We start from the raw sequence: 24329 nt of genomic DNA on the forward strand, positions 1-24329 counted from the left end.
TTTTCCTTTATCATTAACTGCAATCGTTAAGCATAATGCAGGTTTTTCTTTTTCATTACTGTAAATGTTATTTTTACTTGATTGTATTAGTTTGATTTCTTTTTACTTTTTAGGAGTGTAAAATTATTTTACAGTAATAAGAATCAAAATGAGTTTATGTAGGATGTGTATATAAAAACTCATTCTTATTACTGTAATAATTACTTTGTTTATAATAATTGCATTAGGTTTTTTTGCAGCGTATTTTACTGTAATGAGATTTGTTTATCTATAGTGTTTTTCATAAACTGTATATAAAAATAACCTTGCATTATGTGTAATGCAAAGAAAATCTCATTACTGTACTAATTAGTTTGGTTTCTTTTTTTAGTAGCATAAAAATTGACAGTAATGAGTCAAAAATTTGATTTACATAGACTGCATCTATAAGAATCATTATGCATAATTGAAACAAAATTGTACTGTTGGTTTTCTTTTAGTAAAATAATTTTACAGTAGTTAGAACCAAAATATTTTTTTTAAAATAATATTTAAAGTCATTTTTGTGGTCCTAAAAAGTGGGATTATGTATAGCTTTTTTTACCTTTTGATTTTGGGGTGAAATATGACAAACATGCTGTTTGTGATTTCCTGGCATAATGTGGTTTATCTATGGTATTTCTTAATGGCTATTTCTTCTCAAAGGCAAGTAAACTGTGTTGTATGGGATATTAAAACATCAAATTACTCAAAAGTGCTGTAAGAAAAAGAAATCATCAACTCAAGGTGGTCTTCAGGTTTGGTTGGAGCCATGATTTGGTTGGCACAGGTGCTTAATACAGACTTTCAAGCGTTATTTAAGAGAACTAGAGGACAGGCTGCTTTTTGACTTCATTTTGCTCCTAGTGCCTTTTCATATAACCGCTCAAACGATCCTTCACCGTGCTCAGTGCAAGTCTGCTTTCTTAAACCGATTAACCATCAACAGTAGATGAACAACCATGCAGTAGCATGTAATCTGCCAAAAAATGTTTTAGTGTGATTTTATTCCGTTTTATTTATATTATCAGGCAGTTACTAAAGCTATGAAGGAACCTAATCTTATCTTTAGACTCACAAATATGCTTGTTGAATGCAGCTTTTATTCATCAATAAACAGACCATCACACTGTCATGAAGACATGCGATTATTTGATATTTTATAGGCGAAGGTTCCTGATCTCCACTACATTTCACAGCACATTTATATTTCACTATTAAACAGCTTGTTAAAGGTTAAAACGCTTATGCACCTTACTATGCCTTAATAACCACCTCTATACTCAGGGCTTTTTAATCTAAATATCCTCATAACTAACAGTAAAGATTATTTCTCTGCATGACTGCAAGCAATCTGCTAGACGACTCCTGAGTCATTAATGCATTCTTTTTCATCAGATGTTTTGCATATAGCTTCATTGATTTTTAATATTTCCATAAACACATCTTCCAAATAATGCATAGCTTGCAGTATTTTTCACTGTCGTTGTAGAGAAGATATGAGAAAGCAGGGTTCCTCACCTGTGCCATCCAAAACTTTCATATCTTCCCAGCTTTGGTTGCTTATAGATCATCTTTTTCATATTTTATGGTGATAAACGATGTTTGTATTCCAGACCCTTTCCTCCACTCAATTTCTGACAGATGCAAATTATTTTCAGGTTGTCGAAAAAGAAGATAATGTCTTTGTACATATATTTAGCCAGTCAATGTTATCTTGTATAAATGTAAATTAACATTAGTGCTCCTTTGTACCTTTCTGAAAACTGCCATGTTTTTTCACAAATGAAACTCTTCAGTAATGTTTCTGTGTTTTCATGAGTTGTATTAGGCAGGCTTCAGTGTTTGAGATTTGTTGACTGTTCATTGCGTTGTTCAGTTTGTTTTTTATTTTCTGTTTAACACATACCATGTCTATCAGTCAGAATTAAAATCCCTCTGAATTACATTGTAAAGTTGATCTGGTCCTACTCATTAGAGCGATGACGAAACTTCATTTTACTCCTCATTCATTGATATGTCTGATTTTCATTTGTATGTAAGGTAAGTGTTTAAATCGTGATTTTGCATTGATTTATGTGTCTCTAACCAATCATATAAAAGCTGCTAAAACCTGTTCTTCTAGAAAATATAAGAATTTAATTTCAATTAAATGTTAATAACAACAATAAAACTTTCAAATTGATTTGCCTCGTGCTGTAGAGAAGACGAGGTTATAATATTATGAATTCCTCGTGTTTTTATGTAATAGTAGCTATTAACATTTGCTGTTAAATGTCTGATATAATCGTAGTTCGCCTATATCTTCAATGTAGGTCCATAAATCTTCAAATAACGCGTTTAAAGCTCACCCTGTGGCCCAAGCGTTCAGTCGCTCCAGTTCTCCAGGTGGCGCTGTTAGCAAGAAAACAGCCGCCCGCGAGACAAGAACACGAGAGAGAGCTGCTTCAGGAGACCATGCTTCCGGCTTAGATTCAGTTTATTAGTTTGGAGTAGATTTTAGAGGTAGTCACTTCTGTTTCATATATAGGTTTAGAGCATATGTAAAATGGCCGCGAATCCACCGGGACAAGGTAAATAGTGTAGCATATCAGAGGCCAGAACCAGCTTGACTCTCATTTCTGATATTAAGCTCATGTAATGCAGTTTTTAAATCGTTTTCAAAGTAAATCCCTTAATATACAGTGCGGTTGCCCATCAAACATTACGGAATGAAGCTTTAATCAGTCGTTGTGTCACCTTCGTGCTGTTTCAGTTTCACTAGTTGCTTTATATATATTAAATATTATATGTGTAAATTTGATCTTAATAGGATTTCAGAATAAAAACAGGGTTGCTATTCTAGCCGAGCTGGATAAGGAGAAGAGACGGCTACAGAGTCAGACTATAAATAACCCAGGAGCCAGGTACTGTTTTAACAACATGCCAATATTAAAATATAGTATAAAAGTATTTTTTCAGTGTTCTCTCTCTCTCTCTAGAAAACCCTGCTGTTAAGTTAGTATCTGTACTAGCAATAATCAACTTATTTGCATACTCATAACCTATGTCGTATATTTTTCTCTTTTCTTTCCCAGCATCCCCCTCTCTCGACCAGCAGTAAATAAAGAGTTCAGGGATCAGGCCGAACAGCAGCACATTGCAGCACAGCAGAAAGCAGCTTTACAGGTACCGTAAGCTTCATGTTGGGAGTTTCAGTGTTCGTCTGTTCTTTATAATGAGTATGTTTCTCTGGTTTGGTTTCAGCATGCACATGCACACTCATCCGGCTTCTTCATCACTCAGGATTCATCCTTCGGTAACCTTATACTGCCTGTGTTACCAAGACTCGACCCAGAGTAAATAAACAATCAGATACTTAGTAAAAACTTGCTACTCAAAGCTTTAATGTGGTAATGCTAGATGACTTTGGTTTTTCATTAATGTGAATGGTTCTGTTTTTTAGATTGTAATATGCTAGTCAGTGTTTTTTCATGATTGTATATAAAATGGAAAAAACATTGTGTTGTCATTTTTTTAAATATGTGATTGATATATTAATATAATTTTATTTTCATTATTTTATTGGGCAAGAAGAACCAAGTCAAGTACCATCTAATGACCACAATAGTTGTCAGTAGATACAAAAGACAAAATCTTTTTCACGAGGCAAAAGTCAACAATTCAGCAAAGTAACTTGCAATACAGTTTATATTTGCAACTAATTGTGATCTAATAATCAGTGGAGCTGTAAAGTAGTTGAAAATGTTATTAGAATATTCATATTACAGGGTTGCTTTATTTATGGTAGTTTATTTGTTTTTCAACTATTTTTTAACCATTTTGTTTGTTTTTGTACCCTTAAATAATCCTTGTGTATGTTCTAGAATAAATTACATAATATCAGGCACATATGTTGAATAGGCACGTATCTAACACATACAGTGAAATATATCTGATAAGTGCTTACTATTGAGGAGAACATCTACACTAACACAGAACATTTCCAAAACAGAAATATATACGTATGATTAGTTCCACTACATTCATATGTCTATAACATATACGGAGTAACTAGATCGACATTTTAGCTTCATCGTCAAACTCCTAATTGTTGCCATACATCGTAAGAACACCATAACACAAAATTAGCATCCAAATGCCTTAAGTTGACTTAATACTGCACTGGATAAAGAACATTTTGCATTGCACATAGGACAAGTGTTACAATATAATCAAGACTAAAACACAACATTGTAATTTCATACACATTGACAGAAACAATTAAGACTTTGCTAATGCTTACCTAAAAGAGCATTGATGCATGAAACGATGGCCTAAGTCAGTCATACAATTGAATATAAAGCTGCCGTATGTTTTCTAATGATAAACTACTTCCTCCCGTACCATGCAGCCATTTGTAGACTGACTTTCTGAGGAGTGACAACACAGTGACTGTGGCCCTTTCCTTGGTTTATTCAATCCATACATATAAAGAGATATCCATTAGCATTCCCATTTATCCAAATGGCAGTTGCTCAGCTGGCGCAAGACCTCTGGAAGCATCCACTGTCTTTGAACATGGGCACAGATTTTGTTTCTGATCCAGTCACTTGAGCTGTGAATGCCATGTGACTAATAACTCTGGAGCCACTGCAAAATTACATTGAGACATGGTGACAACACTGATTGGCTGATGGCACCACAAGAACAAGCATAGTCCCAAGCCCTTCACAAGCGACTATCCTGAGTTACACAAAAAGCAGCAGGCTGGGCAGAAATATAAGTCCATTTGAGGCTTGAAGAGCCCTCCAAAAAGTCTTTTGGCAAATATAAGGATATCAGAAAACAGCTCATTTTAAATGGAGAAAAAAAAAAAAAAAGGCACTTCATGTCAGAAAGTTGGTAACTCCTGGTGAAGGCATCTGTCGACAGTGGCTAAATGAACCTTCCTAATCACCCGAATCTTGGCTCATTGGTTTAAGCTGTCCAAAACATCAACTTCTTGTTCAACGAATGCCATGCGTTTGGGTCGGGACTACCTGCTTGGTCTTTGAAATTAGTCTTTCTCCCTGGAATGTTGCCTTTCTCACACATGGTCTTCACTATCTTTGCTAATTTGTTCTTTCCCAGAGCTTGGCAGTTGTACCAGTGCAGGGCGGCGAGGTTGACCACAGGCTTGATGGACAGATAAAAGGGGGCATCTTCAAAGAGCATATTCCTTGTAGTCCTGCACGGGTCAGGTTTGAGGAGCATGCGGGGTAGTGTAGATGCGGCACTCTGTTGTGGACCTTCGGTTTCTGGCATTAGGGTCACTAAAATCCTGGTAAGACCACTCCAGACACTCTAGTCCTGTTTCTGTGGTAAGCAAGCGCACGTCACCCCATTTGAGTGTGAAGCTATGGAAGCCTGTACAGTGGCCACAAGCCTTGGTGTTGTTGAGCCACACCAGCTTAAGCAGACCCTCGGGGTTGAAGCGACTCAGAAGCCCCCGTTTCCTTAGGAGCAACTCATCCATATAGCCACAGCCATATCAACCTGCAGCCCAAGACCGGTTTCCCACTGAAGCTAAGCAGGGTTGAGCCTGGTCAGCACCTGGATGGGAGACCTCCTGGGAAAACTAGGTTGCTGTTGGAAGAGGTGTTAGTGAGGCCAGCAGGGGGTGCTCACCCTGTGGTCTGTGTGGGTCCTAACGCCCCGGTATAGTGACGGGGACACTATACTGTCAAAAAGCACTGTCTTTCGGATGGTCCTGACTCTCTGTGATCATTAAAAATCCCATGGCACTTCTCGTAAAGAGTAGGGGTGTAACCCCCGGTGTCCTGGCCAAATTCCCTCTACTGGCCCTTGTCTATCATGGCCTCCTAATAATCCCCATACACTTGGTTGGCTCTATGACTCCCTCTCCTCTCCACCTGTAGCTGGTGTGTGGTGAGCGCACTGGCGCCGTTGTGCTGTGGCTGCCGTCGCATCATCCAAGTGGATGCTGCACACTGGTGGTGGTTGAGGAGAGACCCCCCACATGATTGTAAAGCGCTTTGGGTGTACAGCAATACACAATAAGGCGCTATATAAATGCATCATTCATTCATTCATTCATTCATCAGCAAGGGTCAGCTTCATTGACTTGTGGGGTTTGTTGCCTTTGAACTTGAGCTCCAATTTCTTTTGCTTGAGGGCATCCTGGGATCTCTGGAACTCCCGGTCTCTTGTAATGCTGTAGGCGTAGTGATAACAGATAACGCTCCAGGCCACACTGGTAGTTGGCCAGGCTGTTAGGCTCATACTCCGAGCCATCCCTTTGGTGTGCATCCACAAAGAAGGAGGCCAAGTAGATGTCCAACTCTTGGCAGGGGATGCAGTATATCTCTCTGGTCTAAGTTGGATACATAGAAACCAGGAAGTCCCGAAAGTTGCGAAGAGCTGTTTGGGTGCTGCGAATGGTCTTCTCATTCTGTTCTCTGTATGCTCTCTCATCCATGTCTGCTGAAAGGGAAGAAGGTAGTGTTTTCATATCTCCAGAACATTATGGCATAGAAAACAAAATGGACCTCAGTCAGGGTAGACTGCATATTTAGTTTGACATGAATGGAAATGCATTTGTCTCTCAGTAAAGGATACACATGCAGATCAACAATGGGTTAAATCAGTGGTCCCCAGCCCTAGTCCTTAAGTACCACCAACTCTGCACATTTTGTTTGTTTTCCTAAACGAACTCAACTGAATCTATTCATCAACTAATAGAGACTCCAAGACCTGAAATGGGTCTGTCAGATAAGAGAGGCTTCCAAAATGTATACTGTTAACTGTACTCCAGGACTCCAGAGGTTGGGAAACACTGGTCTAGGCTAACGATCAAGAGCTTTTTGTTCACTGGAAGTTTTTTTGGAAAGGCAAGGTTTTGAAGGTTCAGCAAGATTTTCAAGGCAAAATCCCACAGACTGTCTATCTCTTCAGCCACATTTTTATTTGTGTCATATTAAATATGAGGTGTATTTCCTAACTAAGGTCCATTGTTGAAGCAAGCAGACACTGTTGAGGTACTGTCCAATCTTTAGGTAAAGATTTCTAATCTCTGATTCCGTATTGGTTGTATTGCCGACTGAGTTATTAATTGTCAAAATAATGGCAAAATTGTTTTTCCAATAAAATACAGAAGCATCTGGATATTGTGATATTCAGTTTATTACTCACAGTAACAGTCATTGAACCCACTGGTTCATTGGTTATTTTTCACAGTCTGCACCTTGGCAATCTTATTACATTACACTAATCTGGTATTCAGAGAGGAAGAGGTTTCGTGTCAAAAAGTACAAACATACACTGTAGATTGTGATGGTAGTGAGCATGCAATTTTACAGTTATTAATATCAGTATTACCTATTTACCTTATGTTTAACACTGAAGTAAATACTGGTCAGGCAAAATTATACTGATACAAGCCATACAAAACAATTATTTGATTTCATTAAAAAGCCAAATTGGCCAAGAACAACTGATTGAAAGTTTCCAAAAAATGTGCTGCCATAAATCACTCACTTTGTGATGGACCATGGCTAAGGACAAAAGAGGTCAAGGCCGAAATGTGACGAGAAATACAAGTGTTCTTTTAGAGTGGTCACATGTCCACTGTAAATCAGATAAGGTAAATATTTCATTTGCTGACGATTGGTAGAAGCTCCCCCTTTGCTTTCATGCTTTTAATTTTGGCTTTGATGCTGTCATCCATGGCCTGTCGGCATCTGACTGCATAGTGGGCCAATGTTTCCTCCTTCTCGTCCCATGGCGGCAGAGCGTGGAAGACTTCAGGAGCCGCCAAGCTCAGTTCTGCAATGGCTGCTGTTCGTGAAATGGTATTGCGGTCAACACCAACTCTATCAAAAGCCACTTTCATGGATACGCTACGTCGAAACTCTTGCAGTGCCGCCATATATCGTGCAATCACACCCACAACATTTTTCACTGAAAAATATTAACAGAATTCTTTAGTGAAACTACAGACTGGGACAAAATTTTACTTGAACACAAATCAAAATCTAGCGTTATTATTCATTAATAATGAGTTACAGTTCAAATTTAGCAAATCCCAGTTTATCTATTGAGCCCATCTAAAATGGCTAAACTTTGGATCCAAGTCCCAGTCTTACATTACTTACTTCGGACACGCGTGTTCTCGCCATCTCTGCTTCTCTTTGATGAAATCTTGATGGTCCTCTGCCTATCGAGTGGATGCAACTCCACTTCCTCAAAAGAGTCAAAGAGGGCTGGTGAGTCAAACGCAGCACCCTCTTCAGGAATGGAGGTAATAATCTGATGTGAGCTTCCGGCCTCCATCTGACTTGATGAAAATGTCCTTCTTTTATCTACCAATCAGGGAAAACAAGACAATCCTTATCCAAATTACAAACTGCATTCTGATATCCATGCTTCCCTTCATATCATAAAAACTAGGTATTATCCAGAAATGGAATATGATGGGTTTATAAGGAATAGTCACCTGGCCGTAGCTGGTCTTGCAGGAAGTCACAGATGAGCTCAGCCTTCTTGGTGAGTTCCTGTTGCAGAAGCTCTTTGTCTTGCTTCAGGCTGCTGATGGTTTCGCCCATCAACTCATTTCTGCTTCTCTCAGCCTGCAGTAGTGCTTTCAGTCTCTCTATTTCATACACAGCTGGGGAAACTGTTTGAGATAGAAACAGAGCTTTACCTCAGGAGTTCCTACTACCTCTGGAAAGATATATCTAAAAGTAATTTGTGTGTGCTAATCTGAAATTTGATAGAAAGAAATACTTAAAGGGTTACTGCACCCCAAAATGAACATTTTGTCATAAATCACTTACCTCCATGTCGTTCCAAACCTGTAAAAGCTTCGTTGATCTTCAGAACACAATTTTATATATTTTAGATGAAAATGGCTTGTGACTGTCCCATTGATTGGCAAGTAATAGACACTGTCAAGGCCCAGAAAAGCATCGTCAAAATAGTCCATCTGCCATCAGTGGTTCAATCTGAATTTAATGAAGCGACGAGAACACTTTTTCTGCACAAAGAAAACAAAAACAACAACTTTATTCAACAATTCGTCTCAGCGTAGCGCCATTTTGGAAAATATCCGCTGGACACAAATAGCGTACGCTGTTCTGTGTCAGCCGCACCACACGGATACGCTGTTTTCGTTCAAATCAAAGTGAAGAAAACGTATCCTTGTGGTGTGGCTGACACAGGACAGTGTACGCTGTTTTTACTTGGCAGTCAGTGGGACAGTCACAAACCTCCCGGTTTTCATCCAAAATATCTTAAATTGTGTTCCGAAGATCAACGAAGCTTTTACGGGTTTGGAACGACATGGAGGTAAGAGATTTGACAAAATTATCATTTTGGAGTGGAGTAACAGACCATTAACAGTGCATAGAAATAAGTGGCTGGTGGTAAACATTTAGGCCTGCCATCTGATTTCAAAAATTAATTGTATTAATTACAATATATGTTGATATATTAGCCAAATTAATCACTATTAACTACATACTGTATATCTACAGCAATCAAGTTTATCCGTGGTTTACACAGGACATTCTTCTATTCCATCTGCAATGTCTATCGTATTTGTTTAATGTGCATCTGATTTTTACCATCTTACGTCATGATTGTTTGTTTTTTTTAGCTATACTGACTTTACTGCACTGTAGCAGTAAGTCATAGTATGCACTTCTTGCTATTTTGGCATATTTCTGCAAATTTGTAATGCATATTTTTTACTTTTGTTTTTATCACAGCACACAACTCTACATGCTTAGTATGAATAATGTAAAAAAGTATATATATATTTTTTTTTTTTTTACTCAAATGCATCTCACTTAGCTGGATTTAAAATATCTTTTCAATGTAGTACAATCCCAAAATATGCTACTTCTCTTTCTATTAAAATTTATTCTGATTGACTGCCATGTAAAATCTTCAAATGTGATCCATTTATCATTGCTTTTGTTACTTGATTTAAAAACTCCCCCAGAGATTTCTTTGCCTTTGAACTTTTTCAAAGCATCATTTGAAAAGACCATACAACCACCTCAAAGTAATGCCACCAAATCATTGATGCATACTAATAAAAGCTCATTTAAAATGAAAAAATACACCGAATTAAGAAGCAGTCAATAAAAGACTCCTACCTTACAATAAAAGATGCCATATGCAAAAAAAAAAAAAAAGCTGAGTAATTACAGCAATTGATTCAAAGGCAAAAACAGATCAGGGACAACATTTGGTCATTGATTTTATTTGAATGCATCAGAAAATGACAAATAAGTCCACTTAAGACACACCAGGATGATGGAGTATTTACACACTTGAAAATAAACTTCAGGTTTGTAGAAGTGCTAAAATAAGGGCAGCATCAGTGTTTAGGTACAAAACGAGACACTTTTAAAAGCGGTCAGGTGAAGACTTCCTAACCATTATGAAAAGACTGGTCTTTCATAACCATAATAAATGCTAATGTCATTTTTTTCCTTTACATTAAACATTTACGGACAACATGATATATCTACCAAATGCCAGTTTTTTTATAAGAAATATAACACTTGATTGTAAAAAGTGATCTGACTTACAGAGCCTTCCAATGTTTTAAAGTCTGCTTTACTAATGCCTTCCAAAGAATTGAATCAAATGTGTGAGCCCTTGAGTGACGTTTTCACTACACACTCATTGCAACACCTCACAGTAAGAAATTCTGAAATATCATGAATGAACACAGAAGTTGTTAATTGTCTGGTTGTTTAAATACTGAATAACCTAATTTCTGGCAGTAATTTTATATGCTGTTAAATGCTAATTGGTCTACATGATATCACTTAGGTAAAAATGACAAATGTAATACGAAACAGCGGAGTAATAAAACTTTGTGGGATGTTCATAAATATCTAAAATATAAATTTTTCTGTCAGTCATGCACAAGGAATGATGCTATTGTCAATTTAGTGTGATGCTGATTGATAAAACGGATCATTTCATGGAACCAGCAGAGGAAAAAAAGGAAGATAAAACAATAAAATACAAGTTTAAGGTGGTTTGATATAGTGATAATTCACATTTTTATATTTAATGATATTGGATATGAGTAAAAAGCATCAAAATGGTTTGACAAAACTCAAAATATCTTGTCTTGATTGTTACAATGCTACATGATTAAGCACCAGACTAATCTAAAGGTTTAAATGGTTATAAACAGGTTTGTGTTGACCAAACGAGTCAATAGTCAATAACTATCACAGTATAGATAATGTTGGTTTTGTTGAAATGAATGGAAATAGTTCACGTGTCTGACCGTGAATCGTTCATCTCTTAGTGCTGTAGCTAAACTGAATCAACTTTAAATGATTCCAGACTGAATCGTTCATGTCCAAGACATTAAACCGCTGGCCAAAACAGTGTTTCATTTTCATTTCATTTATAATAATAGCATTTTTGGGATCAGCAGTTACATATAAGAAGGGTCATTTTTGCCTGAAGATTGTTCGTCACAAAAAATAAAGGACTCTTGGGAGGTGTCTTGCTTCTTTTTCTGACCGATTCGAAGCCTGCATTTATTAATACAGGCTTTCTTCAGCTTAGATGATTCCACAGGTGTCCATCCGTCTATAGTAGAACAACGCAGAACATATGCTGCAAAGAAAAAAAAAAAGATTTTTTATTAAACATATTTCCAGGGAAAACAACATGAAATTTAAAACACTGAGCGAAGGCTTTGAGACAAACAAGTCACATGATTGGTATTTGAAATATAAAGAATATTCACAATATAAACTATGTAAAATGATTGAATGCACTTTTATAAAAATTTAAATAATCTTAAAAGTAATGTTTCGATAGATTTAAATAATTTCAATGTCAGTTTCAATGAATTGATTCAAACTTTGACTCAATGATTCATTTGTAACATCACTCCAAAATATAGTATTTCTCAATGTTTCAATAAAAATATATATGTAAACAGTACTGTTCATTGCTATTATGCATTGTTACAGTGGCATGCGAAAGTTTGGGAACCCCTTGCAGAATCTGTGAAAATGTGGATAATTTTACCAAAATAAGAGAGATCATACAAAATGCATGTTATTTTTTATTTATTACTGTCCTGAGTAAGATATTTTCCATAAAAGATGTTTACATATAGTCCACAAGACAAAAAAATAGCTGAAATTATTAAAATAACCACATTCAAAAGTTTGGGAACCCTTGGTTCTTAATACTGTGTGTGGTTACCTGGATGATCTACGACTGTTTTTTTGTTTTGTGATGGTTGTTCATGAGTCTCTTGTTTGTTCTGAACAGTTCAACTGAGCACTGCTCTTCAGAAAAATCCTCCAGGTCCTGCAGAATCTTCAGTTTTCCAGCATCTTTTGCATATTTTAACCCTTCCCAGCAGTGACTGTATGATTTTGAGATCCACCTTTTCACGCTGAGGATGATTGAGGGACTCAAACACAACAATTAAAAAAGGTTCAAACATTCCCTGATGCTCCAGAAGGAAACACGATGCATTAAGAGCCGGGGGGTGAAAACTTTTGAACAGGATGAAGATGTCCAAATTTTTCTTATTTTGTTGAAATATCATATTTTTCCATTTAGTACTGCCCTTCTGACGCGACAGAAGATACTTGCATGTTTCCTGGAAGACAAATGAAGTACAATTTACCTTGATCTTCAAATTCAAAAAGTTTTCACCCCCCGGCTCTTAATGCATCGTGTTTCCTTCAGGAACATCAGTGAATGTTTGAACCTTTTTTAATTGTTGTGTTTGAGTCCCTCAATCATCCTCAGCGTGAAAAGGTGGATCTCAAAATCATACAGTCACTGCTGGAAAGGGTTAAAATATGCAAAAGATGCTGGAAAACTGTAGATTCTGCAGGACCTGGAGGATTTTTCTGAAGAACAGAGCTCAGTTGAACTGTTCAGAACAAACAAGGGACTCATGAACAACCATCACAAAACAAAAAAACAGTCTTAGATCATCCAGGTAACCACACACAGTATTAAGAACCAAGGGTTCCCAAACTTTTGAATGTGGTTATTTTAATAATTTCAGCTATTTTTTTGTCTTGTGGACTATATGTAAACATCTTTTATGGAAAATATCTTACTCAGGACAGTACTAAATAAAAAATAACATGCATTTTGTATGATCTCTCTTATTTTGGTAAAATTATCCACATTTTCACAGATTCTGCAAGGGGTTCCCAAACTTTCGATCCCCACTGTATATCGGCACAATTAAATGTATTATTTTTCCTTCATTTAGTGAAAAACAGCATAGTTTAAATATTTTTTGAGAGAATTTGTTTTAAATCTACTTAATGGTTCTGAAAAAACAACAACAATTTTAACCCATTCAGAGCGTAAATATTAATATATCAGCTGAATATCAGCAAAATGCGTTTAAAGACACTACTTTTCAAAAGTTTGGGATTGATAACATTTTTTTAGGTTTTTGGAAGAAGTCTCTTCTGCTCACCAAGGCTGCATTTATTTCAGCAAAAATACAGTTAAATCAGTAATATCGTGAAATATCATTACAATTTAAAATAACTGTTGTCTATTTGAATACATTTTAAGGTGTATTTTATTCCTGTGATGCAAAGCTGAATTTTCAGCAGTTTTCAGTGTCACGTGATCCTTCAGAAATCATTCAAATATACTGATTTGATGCTCATTTCTTATTATTATTGATAACGAAACTGATATTAATATTTTTAGTATTGTCACTGATATTAATATTTTTGTGGAAAGTATAACAGCGTTTTTTGATGAATAGAACTAAATGTACCATTGCACAAATTTTTTATTAAATTTCTTTAAAAAAAAAAATAATAAAACCAGTAGATCGTTCTGAGATGTTCAGTAAAAGCTGGCTGTCCCATTTCAAATACTTACACATAATCCCATCCACTCTTCTTCTGTCCAAGATCTTTTTCCCATCTGGGACTTTTCCCCTCTTCCCAAAAGCGACGGCCCCATTAAGATCCTCCTCGCTGAAGAAGTGCTCGAACAGCAGGTGGAAGAGTCTCATGCTGTCCTGCCGGGACTCCTGCAGCATGGATGCTAGTTTGTAGTGCGGCAGGTAGAGTCCGCTTCCCGGAAACAGCTCCTGCTCTCCCAGTCGAGCCGGACTGGACAGAGGCATCTGCGTCCGCTCGTGAAAGACCAGGATTCGATCAATGACCGTCTGAAGGTTTTGTAGGGTTATAGTATCTGCATAAATCATGAGACATACATTAAAAAGAGTTTCTCTGCTGACATAACTAACAGCGCATCGATCACAATTGCGACAAACTGATATAGTGGAGTTTTTTTTAATATATGTATCGGACCGCTAGCTCACCTATGCTTGTTATAAACTCTTCCAGGTGTTTTCTCTCTTCAAAATACCTCTCACTGTTTGGACTGAGATCTGATGGGCAGAACTGCTCTTCTGAACTGTGTGCAGCTGGAATCAGATGCTCTGTAATACATCAAATGAGCATTTTAGGAGCTTTAATAGAGGATGAACTCTTCCGTCCAGACCAATCAGCTGGCAGAACCCAAATGCACAACATACTTCAAAGCAAATGCTTTTCCCACACAACATCACAGTCAAGGACTGGTCTGTATTTCAGTTCATACAACTGGCGAGTCCACAGACAATAAAGCCATTTTCATCAGAGAAATTTTATTTTATTTGCTATGATGCAAAGTTTCCTCCAAATTCATTTGCCTCATGCAAATTCATCCATTATAAAAATAAATACACAGGAAAAATTAGTGCATTCTGACGTTAATTTCATGAAAAATAACCACATTTTCCTGCCAAATTCTAACACTTTGTCTGATTACTATAACACTTTTTATAGTATACGTTTTAATTAAAAAAAAAAAGTTAAATCAGCAAAAAATCAAATTTCAATTTTATATATATATATATATATAAATGTTATTCTGTGTTTCTTAAAATAGTTTTTAATTTTTTGTAAATATAAGCTGGATAGGTTACTGACAGGTTTTGTGAGATTTACTAATTAATATAAAACTGCAATATTTGTTCTTGCACAAAAAAACTAACCATGGAGGGCTTTCAAAATCACAGCGTAATCCATCTTCTCGTGTGAACCTGTAAACAGAATAAAATTATAGTTTGTCCACAATAAAGAGATATATTATCTTTTAAGCATTTTAATGCATGCTTATGATAAAACACATAAACATACAACACTTTAACAACATTAAATCTACTGACATCCATTTTCCTCTCAATAAAGAGAGAAAGTGTTAAGAAAACTCACCTGTTATTTTCGTTTGGTTTATTTGGAGTTAAAGCAATAACAGCCTCATCCATTTCCATCTCGACTGAAATGTCAAATATCCCCAGAGTCTCTTGGGAAAACAGCTTAATGCCTTATTGCAGAATGGGAGAGGACGCCATCTCATTAACTAGCTTACCGAGACTAAATAACTGCCTGTGTGATAGTGAATTTATTCATAACGACATGAACAGATACTCTTTTCCCAGAAAATAGAATTTTAACATAAAAAGTAATGAAAATGAAGCAAAAATCTAGAATTAGTGGGGAAAAAAAACTTAAACCCCAATGTGAAAGATAGTTATATATATATATATATATATTTTTGCATTGCAAATATGAGTCACATCTGCACTTGATTTCTTTGTTTCACCTGTTTTAAGGTGTAAGGCCTCTCAGCTGGAGTCCCCAGAATAATAATGTTCAATCAACTTGATTAAAATGAGGAATTGTTTTTCCATTTTTATTTTTTAAATAAAGAACTAAAAAAAAATGACATGGATGAATGACATTACAGAAAAAAATGGCCTAAATCAGTTTCTAATGCATCTGTCAGTCTGGATCTGGATTTCCATACATCCAGTTATGGCCAATGAAAACTATCCTTCAAGTCCCGATGCAAATGTTCAATTTTAAATGAAACAAATCAACCATTGAGGCATTTTAATTTCAAACCGGTACTTTTGGGCTCTGGCCAAAATATGAGTCCATAATCCATAATAACGCTTCCTCCAGTGAAAACGTCCATCCCATGTTGTGTCTCACATCAAAATCCACCAACTTATTTATTAATAACTGTTTAGATCTGATTGAGTTTGATCTGTGGATATTTCTTTCCTGATTCAGACGAGAATTTTTTTCACTGGGGAAACAATATTTTGGATAAAGGACTTGAATTTTAGGAATAGTTTGAAGTTAAAATGGATTTATTTCTTACAAACACACATCACTGGGAGTGGTGTGGATCATTGTGATGTTTTTATCAGCTGTTTGGACTCTCATTCTGACGGCACCCATTCACTGCAGAGGATCCAATGGTGAACAAGTGATGGAATGCTACATTTCTCCAAATCTGATGAACAAACTCATCTATATCTTTGATGGCCAGAGGATGAGAGCACATTTTCAGCAAATTTTCAGTTTTGGGTGAACTATTCCTTTTAAAGAAAGCATTTAGACAAAAGCAAATATTCACTCTCAGCTCAAATCATTGCTCGAGTGCAGCATTCTTCTTTTTTTGCCAGGTTTGAATCACTTCTGAGGTTTAAGCAATGCCATGGTGTAGTGTTGGGTTACACTTCTTCGGTGTAATAAATCTAATTTATGGCCTTGACTGAGACGACGTCATAAATATAATTAAGAAGATCAATATGAGGCAGCACTCCACCCACGACCCGCTCAAAGCGCTCACACAAACACATGCAGAATATACTAACCTTCTGTGTTTTGCTATTTCTATGTACTGTAAGTGCATCATAAGTATGGATTGTATTGAGTATTATTAGTATTATAAGTATTGAGGCTATTTAAGTAAATTATTTGATTTGCATTCAGTGTGTGATTGCTGTTAGGCACAAATTGCCTCGCATGATTAAATAATTATGCAGAAGCATTCAATTTGCATTCAGTAATGTTCAAAGAAAAGCGAATGTACATTTCATGAGGCATCAGCTTCGCCTCTGAACGATTGAGCAATGTTGGAATTTCATTTGTACTATTATTTATAGCACCTTCTTGTTCACTCTGAGATCATAAAAAAGGTTTTATGTTCATTTCAAGCAAACAAAGGCTCAACAGACAAAAAGAATGAAATTAATTCAAACACTATACAATTCACTCTATTCTCTATTCACTGCAACAATATACAGTGTCCTCCATAAGTATTGGAACAGTAAAGACAAAATTGCTCTGTTGGCTGTGGAGTCAAGACATTTGCAAATATGATTAAAAGATGAATATGAGACAAAACTACAGAATGTCACATTTTATTATCAGCCGTTTCAACACATACATGTTTTACCAAATAAAAAGAACAGCACTTTTAGAGTTCATCCCACTCATCGATGTGAGCATAAGTATTGGGACAGTTGAACATAAGGCAGATATAAAAGATTAAAAGCTATTATTTAGTTGCAGATCCATCACAGCAGTGAGTCTGTGACCCGTAGACATCACCAGACTCTTGAGCCGCTTTTCTGCTGTCGGGCCGAACGGTTCCAGTTGTATTTCCACGATAGCCTGGTACAGCGCGGCACGATTACAAACCTGTAACATCTGCTTATGGTCGTTGGGACTTTATGTCTTAAGAGACCCCTTTTAGCCTTTTGACATTTGCATATAATTCACAGACCTGGCCCCACATTCGACCTTTATATGGTTGCTAAATTGCCAATGGTTGTCCACCCCACTGTCAAAAGATGCTAAACAGACTGACTGTCTTTCCTCTCCATCGGACTTCAAACACATTCCAAAGAGACCCTCAGTACCAGACCTGGCTGACCAGTGGACTACCCCCCACGATTACAAGATACATAACACACACACACATAGAGACATTTTCTTTATTTAGACCATAATTAATCAGTTAAAAAGGTATCTGGTATAGGCATGTGTATGTTTTCTTATATTAACCTAGTTACCACTCGTTATTCGTATTTGTAAGCTCTAAACACTCATATTCAGGCGTATCTCTGGTTGAATATCTTTTAGATGTCTCTTTCTTGATATCAATATGATCTGCTCTTTATTTCTCAAACAATGATGTACACTGTGACCTCATGAAATGCATCATACTATTTTTACTTTACTGTGGGAAAATGTACACCAATTCGCCAGAACACTCATAAAACATGCAAATGAGGTGTCAAGTGGAACAAAGAAACACTTTCCCGCTGAAACTATGTGCCTTGTTATTGGTCAAACTAACCAAAATGGGTGTTACAGGGAAACCAGATAAAACTTCTCCCACACCCAAAAGGCGAGGTCTTCTCTTTACTTTCGGTGCCCTGGAGACACACCTTTCGGGGGGAGTCCGAGCTTCTGGCTGTTTTAAGTCAGTAACTTTGTCAATTCACTTCAGACCAATCAACCCATGAGACCAAAAGCGGCTTTGGTTTCATTCTTTGAAATGCTTTTCCCAGCCTTTAATGCAGCCAATTCCAATTGTTGCTTGTTTTGGGGAGTTTCTGCCTTTACTCTCCTCTCCAGCTGCTGAAATTCATGTTCAATCAGATTTAAATCTGGAGATTGACTTGGGCAATCTAAGACTTTCCATTTCTTTGCTCTTATAAATTCCTTGACTGAACTGGCAGGGTGTTTTGGGTCATTGTCCTGATGCAATATGAAGCACTTCCCAATGAATCTGGAGGCATTTTCTTGAATATTGGTAGGCAAGATGGTTTTGTACCCTTCCAAATTCATTCTGCTACTGTCATCATACATTAAGTCATCAGTAAAGTTGAGAGGGCCTGTTCCAGAGACAGCCATGCATGCCCATGCCATGACACCACCTCCACCATGCTTTACAGATGAGGCTGTATGCTTGGGATCATTGCAGTTCCCTTTTTTTTCTCCACAGTTTTGCTTTCCCATCACTTAGATAAAAGTTCATCTTTGTCTCATCGGTCCATAAACACGGTTCCAAAACTCTTCTGGCTCACCTTTGTGCTTTTTTGCAAACTCTAATCGTGCCTTTCTATTTTTGGTGCTGGTCAGAGGTTTGCATCTTGCTGTGTAGCATCTGTAATTCTGTGTCAAAGTCTCCTGAGGACAGTAGATTGTCAGAGCATCACCCCAGCTTTCTGGAAGTTGTTGGTGATTTTACAGACACGTCTTTTAGGCTTCATTTTCACAGCTTTTATGATTTGTCTGTCATCAACTACTGTTGTTTTCTCAGTCGATCAGGTAGTTGTTGGTTGCTGGTGGTTTCCAAACTCTTGATTTCTCCATGCCCTTTGTTTTTGCTGGAGCTCTAACTGACTTCCTCTTTTCTTTTAGCATCAAAATTGCTTGCTTTTCTCTCAAAGTCAGCTCCCTCATCTTCATCCTGGTTTGTGTGTCATCATCGATTGCAGGATTCAGAATACAGAAGTAATGGATATAACTGATACAACACATTCCCTGCTTTTAATATCTGAAGAATTAATGCAACAGGACACATCTGATCACTTAGAAAGACCTGTGAGGCAACTGCTCCAATACTTATGCTCACATCAGATAGAGGGATGAAACTCTAAAAGTGTTGTTCTTTTTATTTGGTAAAACATCTACGTGTTGAAACGGCTAATAATAAAATGCGACATTCTGTAGTTTTGTCTCATATTCATATTTTAATCATATTTGTAAATGTCTTGACTCCACAGCCAATAGAGTAATATTGTCTTTACTCTTCAAATACTTTTGGAGAGCCCTGTATGTCATTGCATTAGATAACAAAATATCAATCCAAGCCTCACTATCTTAAAGACATAATGCACAACCATGCCTTTCAAGCAAAACATAAGAAAAAAGAAAAGAAGATTCTAATAAAAAACAATAGGCGAGAGTATGACAAATAAGAGTGTCCAAGATAAAGAAGAAAATAATCATTTTTAAGTTCTTAGAAATGTACTCATGTGTAGTGTATTCATGTTGGTTTTATAAGTTTTTTTTTTAATAATTATTTTTTTCGAGGAGAGTTAGAGATATTTATATTCGTGCTCTCTCTCTCTCTCTCTCTCTCTCTCTCTCTCTCTCTCTCTCTCTCTCTCTCTCTATATATATATATCTCGAGTAGAGATATTTAAAGACTGGTGTAACCAAGTAAAAAGTAAAACCTTTTTTGTTTTTTAGTAACAAGTAAAATAAAATATAAATAAATATAAAAAACAAACTTTAAAAAACAAGAATTAGAAATGTTGCCTTGGCAATTAAATATAAAAAATTAAGTACTAAAATTACTAAAAATAAAATAAAAACAAAAACAATACTACAATAACACAATTTTGTTGGTAATGCCAAACTTTGATTTTGTGGAGAAAAGTGTAGCAGTTTAATTTTTTTCCTTCGAAGAAATAATAAAAGATTATGCCAATGAATATTTTTAATGAATAATTGTTTTAAATAAATTAATAGATGGGATGAGCCTGAGCATTGTGTAACTGCTCCAACGACAGGCTACTACAACAAAAAATGACCAATTTGTTAAAAGTAACCGCAAAAAGTGACGTTCTGATAAAATCCTGCACAGGAATTATTTGCTGATGTCGCATGTGTGTGATATTGTGTTATCCAATGCAATGATATTCCCAAATTTCAAGTGTGACTCAACCACTTCTCATCACAAACTCCAGATAAGGCTCTTTACCTGTGTTGTCCGCTCGAGCTTCGGTATTAAGTGCTTGTGCTGCTAGAAGATCCATCTCAGGGTTCACACCCATGGAAGCCTCTCCGTAAGACAAAGAAGACCTGGGATACTCGTCCCTGTGCAGCACCCCCATAGCGTCAATCCTTCCCGCATGGGGCAAGGTCGCCACACTCTGACTGCAAGCCGGATTCGAGTTCACCTGCATTTTGTTCTGGGTAACGTGGAAAGGTGCACGCAGGGGTTTGATCATGGAAGAAGGGGAGCTGTCCAGAGGAGACGAGGACATCGCCATGGAGTCCCCGTCTACAGAGGAAGGCTTCTGGGACATCGAAGACCTGGATGATGGTCTGTTCTGGACGTTGGGTTTGGGCGACTGTGTAACGCCTCCAGTAGAGCGGTTCCCATCCGAGCTGCTGGGCATCTGAGGGTTGGCCACACTGTAATAGTCTTCGCCTCTCTCTTGTTTGATTTTCTTCAATGCCAGGTCAGTGTGGTCCTCGGTTCCCGGTTGTTTTCTCGATCTTTTCCTGGGCGTGATATTTGAGGCGTGGTTGAACTCGGAGTCGCCGTCTTCGTCGGTAGCAGACGACTCGCAGACGATGTCGTACAGGTGGCTGTTGTACTCCTCGCCGTTGTCGTCCATCTCGGACGGTTCGCTGCAGTTGGAGATGTCGCAGGAGTCGTGGATCTGAGCGGAATCGCCCTTGTTTTTGGCGGCACTGCCGAGGAAGCGCTCTGAGGTGTTCTGCATGACGGCGACCGCCTGGATCATGCTGTCCGTGTTGATGCTTCGGCTTTCTTGGTTGCGTTCTTTGTTTGCCTTCTTGCAGGTGGTGTTAAGGGGCCAGTGGTAGGCGTGGCCGGCGCTGCAGCCCCACAGGGCCGTGAGGGTCCCGTGAGAGCCCTCGTTCAGCATGTGTTTGAGGTTGGGGATCAAAGTGCAGATTGTTCCGTGACTGTGGGCCCATTTCACCAGTTTAGCCAGGCTGTCAGAGGAAGTGTGCAAGCAGTCCTCCATGTTGAGCCTCCTCCCCTGAGATGACAAAATGTATTCGTTTTTCAATACAATTTTTGTGTGTGTGTGTGTGTGTATGATATACAGTTGAGGTCATAAGTTTATATCCCCCTTTCAGAATCTGCAAAATGTTAATTATTTTACCAAAATAAGAGGGATCATACAAAATGCATGTTGTTGTTGTTTATTTAGTACTGATCTGAATAAGATATTTCACATAAAAGATGTTTACATATAGTCCAACGGAGGAAAATAGTAGTTGAATTTATAAAAATGACCCCGTTCATTTTTCTTAATACAGTGTTGTTACCTGAATGATCCACAGCTGTGTTTTTTCTTCAGTGATAGTTGTTCATGAGTCCCTTGTTTGTCCTGAACAGTTCAACTGCCTGCTGTTCTTCAGAAAAATCCTCCAGCTCCCACAAATTCTTTGGTTTTCCAGCATTTTTGTGTATTTGAACCCTTTCCAACAATGACTGTATGATGTTGAGATTCATCTTTTCACAGATTCTGAAAGGGGGGGGTGTAAACTTTTGACCTCAACTGTACTTAGTCAACATGAAATGGCAGTTGCAACCAATTTTTTTTAAGAACATTAAGATGCATTAAGAAAACAGATGGGATGAATTTACATTTCATGCCAACTTCAAAGAAAAAGGGTGACGTAAAAAATAAAGTATTAGTTATATTTTTTAAATTCAACTTTTCAGTTTAATTTTTTTAATTGTTAGGCTGATAATATGATTAAAAAAGCTAAATAAAAGCATTTTCACAGGTAAACACTTATAAACCATAGATTATGATATCAGTCTACTCATTTACAATAAAGTGCTGTGACATTATGGTATGATAAAATGATTAATAATTAATTTTTCAATACAAATGTTTTTGCTTATAATAAACAAAGTCATCATGAAATGGCAGCTGAAACCAATTTTACTTCCATAATGTTTACAATAACATCATTAAGATTAATTTAGAATAGTTTATTTCTATTTTATTAGTATTTATGTTAAATTTTAAATTCTAATTTTCTCTTTTATCTTAAATTGTTAAGCTAATAGTTAGATAATTGCCATTAGCTGTCACAAAGAAAATGTAGTAGCTTTTTAAATAAAAAACAGCTAAATAAAAGCATTTTCACATGTGAACACTTGTGTATATCAACATTATTGTATCTATTAGATTAGTATACTTCTATCATCAATAATAATTGTTTTGAAAAAAAAATTTTTGTATAGGATAAACTTAAATTCAACACTAAATGGCAGCTGCAACTCAGTTTTTTTTTCATTATGTAACATTTAAAATAATAATAATAATAATTTCGGCCAGGACTTGATTTTACCAACAATATAAGACCGCCAGAGTGTCCTTAATAAGCAAGTAAAAAATCCTCAAATTCCTAAGCATCCAATTTGAAGTATTTTGATTTAGTAAACAACAGGTTTCAATAATCAAACAACTACTTCATAAAGGGCTTATGCTTCCAATGACTGATGATTGGATGAAGGCAGATCTCTTGCAGTCAATTATAAGAAAGGACAGAAGTTTAAGCAGACAAAATGACTGGAGTGAAATTATGATATATGAGTTATGATATTATAATATCTTATCTAAAAAATAAGCATGAATTGTTCACAACAGCATCAGTAAGATGCATTGAGAAAATATACTGGGTGCATTTTATGTCAAAGTCAAATTTTACTTTAATCTTAAATTGTTAGGCTATTATTAAAATCTTTTTAAATAAAAAAAACAAAGGTCAACTCTTATGAATATCAGTGTGATCGCCTAGTTTTTACAACAAAGTACTGAGAAATTCTGGTATAGTGATATTGAATAATTAGTATATTAATTTACCACAATATTTAGCCTACACTGTATTCCAAAGCACTTGAGAAAATGCCAAAAAAAAACAAAAAAAACATGGAATTTCCAAAGTACTTTTATTAATACTTTTTTATTAGTGGAATAAGCTGAAGACACACCCCTATCATCAACAACTACACAAGATCACCGCCCACAGCCATTGTTTAACCACATTAGTCCTGTTCCCATCAGTTATATCATGACACAAACAACACGACTCACAGCACAGTCGCCTTTATAACGCGGACGTTACAAAATGTTAAGACTGTAGACAGCTGCATCGGTTTTGACACAGAGCTGTGAGTCTGATGACATGCATCAACACAAAGAGCCCAAAAACCCATCATGTACCTTCATACGGGAGAATCGACTCCAGTGTCCGCTCACGCACGGTGCGCGCTGCCTCTTTGTTCGATATCAAGCATCATTTGTCAATGCAAACTCTTCATTTGTCCGCGGTTCTTCTATTTTTGACAGTATTTTATACAAAAGCCATTAATTTTGCCATGGACGTGCAGCGGGTACTTCCGCTATCACCGGAAGTACGTGTCCGAGATATATGATATGGCAATGTGCATGTATGAAATTCATATTTAATTTATTACACGACCAGAACGGAATATTTCCGTCAAAACATGCGTTTGTATGTACAATTATAGGCTATACCTGTGGCGAAAAACACGTTTCTATCGGAATGTTAAGCTAATGTCTATGTGCCCAAAAACTACAGAAAAAATGCACGTGTTAAAATACTTTTTGTATTAGTTGCAAAGAT

The 24329-nt window shown here is 36.7% G+C and overlaps 2 protein-coding genes and 1 pseudogene across 7 annotated transcripts; 1 reads left to right on the forward strand and 2 right to left on the reverse strand.

The window, feature by feature from the left end:
• Positions 1-2432: 2432 nt before the first annotated feature.
• On the forward strand, positions 2433-5142 carry LOC306866065 (SOSS complex subunit C). The gene is made up of 4 exons (XM_079411050.1): positions 2433-2591; positions 2831-2924; positions 3096-3186; positions 3265-5142. The coding sequence occupies exons 1-4, from the start codon at positions 2567-2569 to the stop codon at positions 3358-3360; spliced, it is 306 nt and encodes a 101-aa protein (XP_079267176.1). The 5' UTR covers positions 2433-2566; the 3' UTR covers positions 3361-5142.
• LOC306865822 lies at positions 4978-6478 on the reverse strand (annotated as a pseudogene). Its single transcript has 2 exons — positions 6097-6478; positions 4978-5506 (listed from the first exon to the last, which is right to left on the reverse strand). The product of its transcript is annotated as an uncharacterized misc_RNA (transcript).
• Positions 6479-7165: 687 nt separating this feature from the next.
• LOC306866063 (uncharacterized protein KIAA1958-like) lies at positions 7166-24106 on the reverse strand. 5 transcript variants are annotated; one of them, XM_079411047.1, is made up of 7 exons: positions 23906-24106; positions 21993-22192; positions 20668-21700; positions 15086-15133; positions 14369-14488; positions 13921-14238; positions 9832-11652 (listed from the first exon to the last, which is right to left on the reverse strand). In XM_079411047.1, the coding sequence occupies exons 3-7, from the start codon at positions 21683-21685 to the stop codon at positions 11468-11470; spliced, it is 1689 nt and encodes a 562-aa protein (XP_079267173.1). In that variant the 5' UTR covers positions 21686-21700; positions 21993-22192; positions 23906-24106; the 3' UTR covers positions 9832-11467. The 5 variants fall into 5 exon arrangements, with proteins under 5 accessions (XP_079267171.1, XP_079267170.1, XP_079267173.1 ...); XM_079411045.1 differs by lacking the exons at positions 9832-11652; positions 13921-14238; positions 14369-14488; positions 15086-15133 and adding exons at positions 7166-7959; positions 8154-8360; positions 8495-8674 and having other exon boundaries at positions 23906-24098; XM_079411046.1 differs by lacking the exon at positions 21993-22192 and having other exon boundaries at positions 23906-24098.
• Between the last annotated feature and the right edge of the window lie 223 nt (positions 24107-24329).

Source organism: Barbus barbus, assembly GCF_936440315.1.
Source record: "Barbus barbus genome assembly, chromosome: 47".
Taxonomy (NCBI): Eukaryota; Metazoa; Chordata; class Actinopteri; order Cypriniformes; family Cyprinidae; genus Barbus; species Barbus barbus.

Excerpts from the sequence above, each read along its gene's own strand:
- LOC306866065 (XM_079411050.1), top strand. The coding sequence starts at position 2,567 with ATGGCCGCGAATCCACCGGGACAAG. Across the intron at positions 2,925-3,095 it reads ATAAATAACCCAGGAGCCAG|CATCCCCCTCTCTCGACCAG; the intron begins GTACTGTTTTAA and ends TTTCTTTCCCAG. Across the intron at positions 3,187-3,264 it reads AGCAGAAAGCAGCTTTACAG|CATGCACATGCACACTCATC; the intron begins GTACCGTAAGCT and ends GTTTGGTTTCAG.
- LOC306866063 (XM_079411044.1), bottom strand. Across the intron at positions 8,361-8,494 it reads GCAAGACCAGCTACGGCCAG|ATAAAAGAAGGACATTTTCA; the intron begins GTGACTATTCCT and ends CCTGATTGGTAG. Across the intron at positions 7,960-8,153 it reads CGAGAACACGCGTGTCCGAA|TGAAAAATGTTGTGGGTGTG; the intron begins GTAAGTAATGTA and ends AATATTTTTCAG.